The following is a 13,238-nucleotide window of genomic DNA, read 5'->3' as shown; positions in this document are numbered from 1 at the left end:
GTGCCTGGGTGTCATATCACAAATGTGTTTCCAGTAGTTATACAAAGAAACAGGATGGGAACAGGGATGTAATCAAAATAATACATTGTACTGTAAGTCTTCATACTGTTTCCTTTTTAATTGTATTAAACAAAATGTACTTTATTCAATTCTGCTGTACTGCACCAAAACCAAGTAAAGGGAAGGCAGTGTGCTGAATATTGCCCTCCTGGTTTCTTTGTGTAAGGGCAATGTCACTAGCGGCTTTGTTTACTTTAAGCCTAAAAGGCTGCTAACCGTGACCCACTGCTCTAAATTACAATAGGCATGTCTTCTGGCATCTATTTGAGTCTGTCCTCTGGTGAAAAGCTTCCTTACAGAATATGAATATATATTCTCTTCATTTGGGCTACTAACCTTCCTAAATAAAGAATTGTTTCTTACCTGAGTAAATGAAGAATTCCATTGAATTGCACTGTCATTGATTAGGATTTGAGAACCTTGACTTCCAGTTGAATAAAAATGTCCAACTTGAATTTCTCTCACAGTCTTGTTAGGCAGTATAATGTAGTTTAGAATGTCAAACTTTGCAAAAGAGTTTTCCTCATCATCAAAGTATACTTCCTCACCCCCTGGGGTTTTGAAATGAACTTTTTTCAAGTAATAGTTTACCTAAATAGAAAGAAACAACAAATATGTTGCAGGACAATGATTAGCACTCGTCTTTATAGTGTTTCCCACAGTGATTACATTTGATCATTGTTCAGTTTGATATTCTATAAAACTTTCATGTACAGCCGCGGCCCTTTTTATTCTCCAACATCTCCGGGATTTTGCCGAATGCCACGCACTTCACCGCACTTCAACGCAATTCACGACATTCATGCCGCATTAATACCGCATTCATGTTGCATTCATGCCGGCGTCACCCGCGGTTGATGTGTTTATTGATGTGTTTATTGATAATGGTTCGGATTTAATTGGTTGCAATTCTTCGCATATCCGCCAGGTGGCAGATTTTCATGAATTGTAAAGCGCATGCGTTTCAGTAATGTGTCGACTTGCAGGTGTTTAAAAAAATACCACAGTGGACCATTGTAAATTGGCCTTGGTACTGAAGAAGTTACAATAATGTATCAATTTAGGCTTTCATATTAAAAAATACATGCACAGTGTCTGGTGTTTTATTGTCCTGAGAGTCCCGAAATGAGTGCACCACCGCAGTCCGTGTTCCAAAAACCTGACAGAACGTACGCTTATTTAATATGGGCCGCGATTAATGCAACAGATGATAAGATGGCAACAGTTGGTCAACTTTATCAGTATTTTATCGAAAACTATGACTTTTACAAATTTTTACCAGATGCTCATGTGTAGAGGCGTGCAAAAAGGAAAAAGTTATGTATCGATCCGTGTTTTTTTCGTATTGATCCCGGTGTTATTAGAGGGTATTGGTGTGTATCACCAGATTTTTCCCGTATCTTTGATCATGGAGACTTCAAAAGGCGTAAGGTCATGTTAAAACCAACTAAGAAACGTCAGTCGCTGGCAGTGAAAACCTGGCAACCCTTGCTGTCTGTCCCCGCCCGGATACCTGCAGCCTGAGCCGGATTTTGCATACAGAGTCCAGCAAGCTTGCATGTACCAAAGCGATTTCCAAGCTGTCAACTGCAGGTGTAGTAGTCCCGCTGTCACCTGTCAACTACATGTATAATCGAGAATACAGGACTGGCAGTGGCTCGGCGCCAGCTGATTGGAAAAGTCTATGGTGAGTAATGTTGCCGTATTTTATTCTATTTTTGAAATATCAATATCAATGCACAGTCAAGCGATTCTCCTGTAAAGCAATATCATTGGCTGAGCAGCTTCTACAGTAGATACTGCACAATTGGTGGAAAACTAGGCGCATGCGCATTGGAACCTTCTTGAAATGCATATGCGTGTCATCACATCGACAGTAGGCGCATGCGCATGTGAACAGGAGACGCCCCCAGAGAAAATTGTTGTGGGAACTTCTTTAGGGACTGCCTGACAATTACAGTAAAACTTTTACTTTTGTTTTTCCTCAGAAAAGAAAATATTATCATCTCATGCGGAAAACGGCAAATGGAGGGATTTCGATGGATAATATCGCTTTGTGTAACAATGCCTGCACATTGCTGAATCGGATTTAAAAAACCCCGTACCGAAGTCTACAGTTTAGTGGCCATTGTTATTGATTAGGATAGAATACTGAAACTGAGAGCTTCATAGAATACCTGAAACAGTATGCTGTTGTTTTCAGACCGTATAGAATACTTTTTTTTATATATATATACTGTATAATAAACCCGAAAAATAAAAAGTATGCATTTATTCTACATTTATTCCCGTACATATGTGTATTCTATACCCATACAGCATGTATTGTTTTAATACTCTTATGATGTACAGTACTGAACATGCCTACAGTATATAGTACAGTACTGTACAGTATGCCTGGACAGTACTGTATGTTCTAGAAACACTATATTTTGTTACAGTATAAAAGGAGACAATGGAACAATTTAAAACAAATCAACATTTTCTGTTATTGGTGGAGTAAGTACAAAAACATTTATTTACAAATACAATTTAAAAACATTTAATGTGTACAGCAATTCAAAATATTAAAAGGTGTATGGTTTACTGCTAGTGAAAACATTTATGTACAGAAAGTCAAAACATTTACAGTAGGTTGGTGTACAGAACAGTCAGTCAGGCCTGCGCAACTCCAGTCATCGAGGGCCGCAAACAGGCCCGGTTTTCAGGATAACCATGAAAACCGGGCCTGTTTGTGGCCCACGAGGACTGGAGTTGTGCAGGTCTTGTGTAAGTAAAAACATTTCTTTATTAATACAAGTTAAAACACGCAACATCTCCTTTATTAAAGTACAGAAAGTCAAAATATTTACAGTAGGATGGTATACAGTACAGTAAGTCAGGCCTGCACAACTCCAGTCCTCGAGGGCCGCAAACAAGCCCGGTTTTATCCTTAAAACTGGGCATGTTTGTGGCCCTCGAGGACTGGAGTTGTTCAGGTCTTGTGTAAGTAAAAACATTTCTTTATTAATACAAGTTAAAACAAGCAACAAGTCAAAAAATAAACAACAGTTGAACAATCATGCAAATTCAATCTCCACCAGATTGTCCTTCCAGAGCCGATGCCTTGTATGATGCAAAATGCCATGAATGGAGTCTCGAACGATTTTCATTAAAGGATCTGAAATTGAAAAATAGCACCGCAATTCCTCCACAATAGTCAGGAAGCGTCCGTTTTTCGCAATTTCCTTCATAGTTGACATTTTTGGCCCACCCGCAGTACACCAAGTAGGACACGTGATGCTTAAAAATTAGCATGCCATACTTCTGGGGTAAACCAGCACTCATCACCCTATACTTCTCCCTGAGTGCCGGTGGCTGCTCGCGCAGGATGATGTCGGGCACCGTATCGATGCAAGCGTATGTAAGTTTGATTCTGGAAGTGGGTGTTCTTCTGGGAGCGGGCGTGCTTGTGGCGGCGGGCGAGGGTTGGTTGTCTGGGAGGAAGCTTTCCTCCTGTCTTGGTCGCCGTGTTGTCTTCTGGTGTGGTCTTGATGGGGTTGTCATGTTATCCTCCTTGTCAACAGCATACATGTACACAAATTCTTCTGGTGTAGGGGGTGTGCTTGGTGTTGGAAGATGGTCGAAGGTCCCATTCATCACATCCATTCCACCCTCCTGCTCCGGCTTTGGGGATACAAGGGCATGAACACCGAGCAAATGATGTATCCCCGCTATATCAGTCTCTATCTTCTCCATCCGTTGATCCATCTTCTCCATACATTGATCCATCTTCTCCATCCGTTGATCCATATTTAGCATGGTCTCTAAAAGAAGATCTATCTCTACCAGCAAAGTAGAGTTCCCAGGGATATCGACTCTTAACCCATTCAGCATGCGATCTAACGTGCTGGGTCTTGTGCATGGGGTGCTGTGGACATCTTGATGGATGGGTGCTACGGAGGATGAGATGGGGGTTCCCTGGAGAGAAGCGGCAGCGTTGTCGAATAAGAATGGAGGAGGTGACCTGTGGATTTCCGGGAGAAAAGCGGCAGCGTCGTCGAAGAGGGATGGAGAAAGTGACCTGTGGATTTCTGGACGAGAAGCGGCAGAGTCATCTAAGCGTAATGGAGAAAGTGACCCGTGGATTTCCGGGAGACCAGCGGCAGCGTTGTAGAAGAGTAGTGGAGAAGATGGGCTGTGGGTTTCCGGGAGAGCAGAGGCAGCGTCGTGGACGAGTAGTGGAGAAGATGGGCTGTAGATTTCCGGGAGAGCAGCGGCAGAGACGTCGAAGCGTAATCGAGGAAGTGGCCTGTGGGTTCGATTGGTTGGCTGCCTTTTGTTTTGCCTTGAGTGAACATCACCGAATTTCTTCTGCGACATTATAAGGCTTACGTGTATTAAAACCCTTAGCCTTTGGGGCTAGCAGAAGGTTTTCTTTATAAGCCTTAGCCTGTCGTTTTGGCCTTGCTTGGAAACGGCTGCCGCCGCCTTTTGCTTTTTCTGTGTGATAGGCACGGTAGAGGCGAGTGGCTTCCTGTGTCCGTAGTATCTGGGTTGATCCATGGAAGCAGATGGCACAATGCAGTATCTGGACAAGGGCAAGTTCAGATAAAGATCATCGAGTGGTGGGCTATGCAACGTTTGTAACCTTTAATGCATGGCGACGAGGTACAGGTGTTGAAAGTGGGCGTACTCTAATGTGAGTCATTAACGTATAAATACACCATCCATTTTGTGGATTCACTGCACATTGAATACACATCGACTAAACATCGAATATACATTCTTGTGCTTGTATTTCTTTCTACTCACAGCTATGCCTGTTAAAAAGATTTCAAAGGATCTCAGCATGAGAATTAAGATGTACACGAGCAGACAACAAATTGCAGATATCCAACGCTGGTTAGCTGCTTCTGGCCTTGTTGTGCCATCAACCACCGTGTGCACACGGAAAAACCAAACAACGCATGAGGACACCAACGGTAACTAACGAGTAAGTATATTTATATCACTATATAATACAGTATATCTATTATTGTTTATATTGCTGCATATTAATATATCTATATAGTACAGATTTATCTAATTTTAAACTTATTTTGGTATATTTATATAACTACAGTATATAATACAGTATATCTATTATTGTTTATATTGTTGCATATTAATATAACTATATAGTATAGATCTATCTAATTTTATAGTTATTTCGGTATATTTATATAACTACAGTATATAATACAGTATATCTATTATTTTTTATATTGTTGCATCTATAATTGTTTACTGTAAATGATGTGCTGTACTTGTGGCCTACTGCACTGTATCTTACCGGATTGTTGTTTTTCTGTACACTGTAGGGAGACAACTCTTCTGGTCGACAAAATAAGTGAAGAGACTGATGAGAAGAGTGCCTTAATTGTCAAATACACTCTGCTGCAAAATCACAATCTCACTGTATCCGAGACCAGCATAAAGAAGATGAGACGCAGAATTGGATGGAAATATGGACGTGTGAGGTTAGTACTGGACAGTACAGGAGGTTAAAGTGCGTACCCTATGATAAGGGACGTTAACAAGATCAAGAGAGTGGTCCAGGCCCAGGCATGGATCGACAGTGGAGAAACTTTCCAGGATTGCATCTGCACTGACAAGTCTACTGTATCGCTGGAGAGATTTGCCACCTTTGTATTCCACAAAAAAGGTCGCATTTCTATGAAGCCACGTCCAAAACACCCAGTGAAGATGTATGTGTGGGGTGCCATCTCTAGGCGTGGACCAGGATGCATTGTCATCTTTGAAGGTAAAATAAGTCACACGCTTTTGCCTTATGCAAAATACTTATGCCTTATACTTTACTAGTGTGCAGTTTTTTGAGCACTTTTCTTTTCTTGTTATAGGAATCATGAATAAAGCTTTTCTCCAAGAGCAAATTGTGCCTGAGATTGTGGAATATCACACGTGAGTTCCCAGATGGTCAATGTTTCTACCAGGACAACGATCCGAAGCACACCGCGTCAACAGTGCATATTCTTGAGCGCGGTATCAACTGGGTGAAGACGCTAGCGGAGTAGGTGCGGTAACCGTGTCTCATTTTTTCCCACTGTTTTTACTGTGTACTGTATCTCTTTAACTAATTGTCCTTATTTTCCCCCTCCAATGACAGATCGCCAGACTTCAATCCTATCGAAATGTTCTGGCATGAGCTGAAGGACCATATCCGAAAAGTCGTGAAACCCTCCAGAAAGGATGAGTTGGCGCAAGGCATCCTGAGTTTTTGGAACGATGTACTCACCGTGGAATGATGCAATAAATATATTGACGATATTGTGACTGTGTTGCCCATTGTGATCGCGCGTAATGGGCAAGCATCAGGAAGGTAGTATGGTAAAGTACTGTACTGTCGTATGGTACTGTAAGTACAGTATGATACAGGTAAGTATGGCACAGATGTTTTCTTTCCTGAGAGAGTAGCACTAGCCACCTGGTTGCAAAGTATTTAACAGTAGTTACAGTATACAGTAGTTCCAGTATAGACTAGTTTGACCGTACTAACTGCATACTGTAGTCCAATATGGAGTAGCTATACAGTACACAATGCCATAATATGCACCTACAGTAACTGCACAATTTTTTTTCTTTCCTGAGAGAGCAGCACTAGCCATCAGGTTGCAAAGTATTTAACAGTAATTACAGTATACAGTAGTTGAAGTATAGACTAGTTTGACAGTACTAACTGCATACTGTAGTCCAATATGGAGTAGCTATACAGTACACAATGCCATAATACAGTATGCACAAAACTGCACTCATTTTTTAATTTCTTGTCTTTTCAGAAAAAAAGGATGGGCTGGGGGAGTGGGGGGGGTATCATGTGTAAAGTTTGTGAACTGTGTCTACAGTTAAGTGAATCTAACTGCAGTCATAATTTACACAAACCCTCCCCTCTCTCAATGAACTACACAGAATGAGGAAGAAGATAAAGACTGAAAATTTGTATTACTGTTTTTTTTATTATCAATGTTCATTATTCATGATTATCCACCGGCCCTCAATTTTCACCCCCCCTCCTCTCTCAATGATTATTTGTATTTTTCTTTCACGATAAAATAAAATACATATTTAATTACATTAAGCTTTTATATCTTTGAACTTTAAATTCACTGTGAATGTGTGTGGGGGGGATTCTTCAAGAAGACAAAAGTTTTAATAATTGGTTACCTTTTTAATAATTGGTTACATAATCAGATTAACATAAGGGCAAGCCAACAATAGGAAAATTAACGAATGATGTGAGAGAGGTTGAAAAGCACAATGACAAGCTTTAGAAATGGAATGGTTCTGGAGAGGTGTCGATAAGAGGTTATAATCCTTGAGCGAGCCCTGTGTGTATCTGTGGGGGTGGGGGGGAGGGGGCTAAAGCTGCATGAAGGATTAGCTGTATTGTAGTTCAAATACATGACATATTTTCAACAGGCAGTCATCATAATAATTTGATCACTACACCCCCAAATACATAAAAACCACACAAATCAACCATGTGCAGTCAAACGCACAGTGTCACAGTCAAAAGCTACAGCACAGATTGAATATTGTAATATCAAGATTGCTTAGGCAGGCTTGTGGAGAAAATAAAAAATGACGAGAAAAAAAAAATATATTTTTTTTTGGTCACTCACTCTTGAACTTTGCAAGCAAGCAGTGATGAAGTTATAGACGCATGCGCAGTAATCATCAGCTATGTAGCTCCCTTCCCAAAGAGGATTACACGCAGGCGCAGAGAGGTGATGCTTGGCTAGGGACGATTAAAAACACAATGACAAGCTTTAGAAACGAAATGGTTCTGGAGAGGTGTCGATAAGAGGTTGTAATCCTTGAGCGAGCCCTGTGTGTGTCTGCGGAGGGGGGTTGGGGAGGGGGCTAAAGCTGCATGAAGGATTAGCTGAATTGTATTTTAAAGACATGACATATTTTCAACAGGCAGGTCATCATAATAATTTGCTATCCACACCCCCAAATACATAAAAACCACACAAATCAACGATGTGCATTCAAACGCAGTGTCGCAGTCAAAAGCTACAGCACAGATTGAATATCGTAATATTAAGATGATTTAGGCAGGCTTGTGGAGAAAAATAAAAAATGACAAGAAAAAAAAATATTTTTTTTTTTGGTCACTCACTCTTGAACTTTGCAAGCAGCAGTGGTGAAGTTATAGACGCATGCGCAGTAATCATCAGCTAGCAAGCAGGAATGTGATTGAAACCAGAAAGACACACATTCAAAGGAATGGTGTGGAGAGGTGTACTGTACTGTAGATAAGATAAGAAGTTGAAATACTGAAGTGCAGTAAATTGGCCTGTGTGTGTGTGGGGGCGAGCGAGGGGAGAGCGCTGTATATGACGAAATGTGGTACAGTTACAATACACGCCTATGCGTTTCAACAATGTTCAAATGAGACATACTGTACAGCACTGAACATACATATATAAATATGCAAATTTACAATTTCTGCACGCACACACGCAGACTGTGTATTGACGAACTGTAGGTTGAACTGCTAAAGTATTAGACTTTAAAGACAATAGCTCGCGAACGTGCCCCTGAGTTTTTAGACGGTATTGCAGTGTTGCAGACAGCGCTAATAAAATGCTAATATTATGAGCGCTAAAATACCTGAACATATTCCGGGGAAAAAAAAATACTGCATCTGGCCGCGGTTATCAGAGTTGAGCCGATACGGCCATATTAGGATAAAGGCTGCTGCAGCTGTATATGTAGCACCTGTTTCCCCCTGCCACAGAATATCTGGCCACTACATGGGTGTTTTCCTGGGTTCTGTAGATCACCTGTTGATTCAGGAGCTCTGAGTTGCTCCGCATTGGAGTTTGGGAGCAGCAACAGGGCAAGCTTTCTCGTGGTTCTTACTGTGCAGCGCCTTCATTCCATGAGGATCCTGCTGGATGAAGGATGGTCTCCACAGGCAATACTCCGTTCCAATGATCACATACCATAGTATGTCCAAAGGCAGTTTTATTATACAACTGCATGCTCGTCCTCCATCCCTGGATCAGACCACCGGAGCTTGAGACCCCAAGAGCCCTTCCCAATCACCTTAACTCTCTGCTAGGGAAAAAGGGTATCACACAATTCCATAATCATTAACATTCAATTTGGGGGGTTGAGTTTTATACCTGTGGGGAAGGGCCTGTAACCGCGCCCCATAACAGGGCAGGTCCTGCACAAGGAGTTTAACCCCAACTCTGCCTGTTCCTCTCAAGACTTATAGTGTTGAGGCCAGTAGAATACTATAGCCAGGGTCACTTGGTTACATCCTCCCTCTGGTGAAAATCCTCCTCACGAACCTCATGAGGAGCATAAGTATGCACCATCAATAATTGTGCAGGCCCACAAAATTATAAAACACATAGCATTACAATACATTAGAATAACTGGTGACATAACTAGTTCCTCTTATCCAAAATAAACTTTTGCCCAGTTGCAGTACAGTTCCTGCTGTAATTACCTCCTGGCTCAATATGCTCTATATCCCTGCTGTATCTCTCTTTACAATTTGCATTACTGCCCTGCTGTATCAATAGTAGTGATCAGAGTCTGGAATCCAGACTAGCTTACCATCTTTATCCGGCACTGTTATGGAGTGGCACTTGCCATACTCACTGATATATGTGACGGTAGGGGTTGATGGCATCACAAAACTGAAATGAAGCCCAGCTAGCTACTGTACCCTTAAATCCATGTAACTTGGCCACCTATGTAAGGCTTATTTCAACCAAATGCACTATGTATGTGAGAATGTAGTCCAAAGCACTTTATTCCCTGTTAATTCATTTCCCAAGTCTAGTTGAACAAGCAATATGAGATAAAGGGTTTGTGATCTTTGTGTAAGCACTGTGATGTGATTTGGGAGACAGCCTTGTAAAGGATTATTTGGATAATATGTACATTTGTATGGAGGGGACCCTGATTTAATCATCTGAGGATCCTGCAAATAAATGTGTATTGAGACAATGGTTGGGAGCATGAAGGTGACAAAATAATATTGCTAAAATGAAGATACTGTTGATATATTATTGAAATGGACTGGTTGGGGTCTCTGGAGAAGGATTGAAAGTGATGTTCAGTTTCCATTTTGCAAAGTCAGTCATGTCCAGTATCCATTTTGTGAGTAAAAATGTGTATGTGGTGTGAATGAGTTTCGTTTCTGAGTACTGTAGATTATGATTGTGCCTAAAGTAACGCCCACATTCCTAGTGAGACTTGGTACCTGGAACCATTCATAGTTGTTTTGAGGCTAGTTCTAACCAGGTTTAATGAGCTGTAATATGATTGGTTTAAGAATTAAGGAGTGGTTAGTATAATCTGCCTAGTAACAGTTTTAGACAAAGGATCCAAAAGTGTATAACATTTACTGCCTGGACACTCCCTGGCAGAGAGTCTATTTGACTTTGGTGTATGATCATACTTTGTATTAAATAAACTTCTCATTATTCAACGAACCCTTGTTTGTGAGTTTGCAAACAACAACAGAGGTGTTACAGACATTTGTTGAGTGAAAAAGATTGAACAATATGGGGATGGGTTCTTAGCACACCTTCTGGCTGTTGTGGCCCCAACCTAATCGATGCTCTGATTGGCGGGCAGCCCCCTCCCAGGCAAGGGATAGCCACAGAGGGCTATATAAGGGGTGCTGATGATCAGAGAATGAGATCTACCTTCAGAGAGCACCAGAGAGCAAGAGAGGCTAACAGAGACCGGGAGACACTCTGGGAAGGTGTGAGCAGATTCCGTCAGAGGACCATTTGAAGAGACACTCTGGGAAGGAGTGGGGAGAACATCTGATAGCATCTCAGAGCATATGAGAGACTATATGAGAGAGTGAGAGTCATTCTGTGAAGGAGTTTGATCTTGACGGTGACCAGCTGGAGATGTATCTCTGAGGGGCTGCTGTGTGATCAGCCCTCTTGTATCCTGGATGAGAAGAGGACAGGGCAAGCCTACATGAAGCAGGCTCCTGTACCTATTGAGGCTAGAGTCTACTCCCCAGGTCCCCAGTTTGTATTGTATCTTGTTTTGTACATCTTTGTTTTGTCTGCTGGCGTGCCAGAATAAACCCCATTTTATTCAACAACTTTTCCCTGCCTGCTGCTAGTGGTCCCAGTGGTTTTGGTGTAAAAGTACTGTTCTCCTGTGAAAATATACTCTACCCGGTCTAGATTAATATTGTGTCCTACCTACCAGACCTACCAGATATTCAGCGCTGTCCGCCCTAATAACAGCTGTGGTATTATATTTAGGAGCAATATATTCAATCACTGCCACCCTTACCCACTCATCCCTATGAGCCTCAGTGACTCTCATGAGCTCTTCGGGGAGATAAGGATACTCATACCATGGGAACGCTTAAACTGCTGTACTAGAACTCGCTCTGCACGGCTACTATTCATGAGATTCTGCCCACATGCCCGGCCACGCAATACCAGAATAGTGGTCCATCCAAAGGGGAAACACAGAAATCCTCCCCTTTTCTGGTTGTGCAAGCAGTCCCTGATCTACACATTGGTTATGTTTCCTCATTATCTCCGCCTCCTGCTCTGGAGTAAACTTTGCATTCTGCCACCAGTGATTGTCCCTTTCCAGAACAAAGCATGTCCTGTTTAAATGTGGTACATAACCCCTGAACATAGGATCCCATCACCTGTACACATCATTGGCATCATCAGATTCATACATATCCTATACTTTTCTAACAGTACGTTCTGGTGCTACAGTCATGGTAGATGATCGTGGCAGAGGGGATAGGGGACGTTATTTATTATCTAAATCTTTGGTCTCTGGGAAGGTGGCGGGGATGGTAATACGGGCAATAGGGGTCTGGGCTGGAGTTATAGTATTCCCCGCAAAAGACAATGCGGGAAGCATTGCGGCCAGAGTGGAAGAGATCGTACAGTATTGTCAGGAAGTCCCTCTTTGCGTCCACAGAGGAAGTCTCCGCCACTCACTGGAGCTTACGGATCAGTTTGACAGACTCCGCACCTCCGCTCGGATAAGGCCAATATAGGCCAGTAACAGGCCGGCAGCCACGGTTGCAAATAGGCCACATCGCACCGCAGGCAACGGGTGTCATCTCCTATCTCGCCCCCCGGGTAACCACAAATCAGGCACACATAGTGCAGGAATTTCTCCTCTCTGTCCCACATCATTAGAATGCCTCCAGGCAGTGCATATCGCTTGAATGGAAACATATCCATAGTAGTAGAACCAGAGATAGTTCAATGGTTAACCTTCCGACACTGAGCAACATGTGCGTCTGGGCTTTACTGGCTTCGCATCCGATCACACCCGCCTACTCTACGCGTTTCACTTTGCAGCTTCTTCAAGAGTCGGCGTTACTGATATCCTCCATGAGAATTGCTGCCCGTCCTCCTCCACGATCCCGAAGGCACCAGAAGGGACGCGACCCGCCACCGGAAGTGACACTCACTGAGCAGTGGAGATATCGACTAGCCACTCATCTTTATTTTTATGTGCCTATGATACCTTTTATTCATGTAAGTATGATATATTATTAAATACACACCCCTGAATTTTATACAGTGTTGCACTACTGTGGAATTTTCTGTTTCATTGAGGATACATCACACTGTGACCACCATCACCAAACGACTAGATAAACTAACATCTGACTACCCTGAGCCACATGTTATGTGGGAAATTATGTTTTTTGATCTGAGAGATTGTGAGTACCCTTTTGGCTGAATCCTAGAATTAAGAACACTTGTGAAGCTGATTACACTATGTAGTATATACAGTATGTTTTTCATAAATGGTGATATCTGCACTCCCCAAACTTTAAATATAACTACACAGAAGAAAACCAGGATCTTTCTTCAGAGGGTTGAGCTGCGACCTATTACCTATTTACTGCACTTGCACATTCACTTATTTGTATTTAATTTTCAGCACTTTATTATACACTTGTTAGCGTTTCAATATTGTTTACTATTTGAGCACATTTAATTACTCTGTATAGGAGCGCCTTAGCACCACTTTTCATCACTATCCTGCTAAGGGACCCTGAACTCTCCTCCTTTAGTGCCTGCAACAAGCTCCATCATTTGGGGGCTATGTTTCAAGCCCCCACACCGGCTGGCATGCTCCACAGGCACTCTTTT

General features: G+C 42.1%; 1 protein-coding gene across 1 annotated transcript in view; it reads right to left on the bottom strand.

Moving 5' to 3' along the window:
• The window catches only part of LOC142492222 (vomeronasal type-2 receptor 26-like), a 107,809-nt gene that overhangs the window by 77,385 nt on the left and 17,186 nt on the right, over nucleotides 1-13,238 (bottom strand). The window contains exon 10 of the mRNA XM_075594891.1: nucleotides 424-651. Within this exon, the coding sequence (XP_075451006.1) occupies nucleotides 424-651 (228 nt within the window). The remainder of the gene's footprint in view (nucleotides 1-423; nucleotides 652-13,238) is intronic.

This window comes from Ascaphus truei, chromosome 4 (genome assembly GCF_040206685.1).
Source record: "Ascaphus truei isolate aAscTru1 chromosome 4, aAscTru1.hap1, whole genome shotgun sequence".
Lineage (NCBI taxonomy): Eukaryota > Metazoa > Chordata > Amphibia > Anura > Ascaphidae > Ascaphus > Ascaphus truei.
Note: the sequence above shows the minus strand (reverse complement) of the source record. Positions and strands in the feature narration are given on the sequence as shown.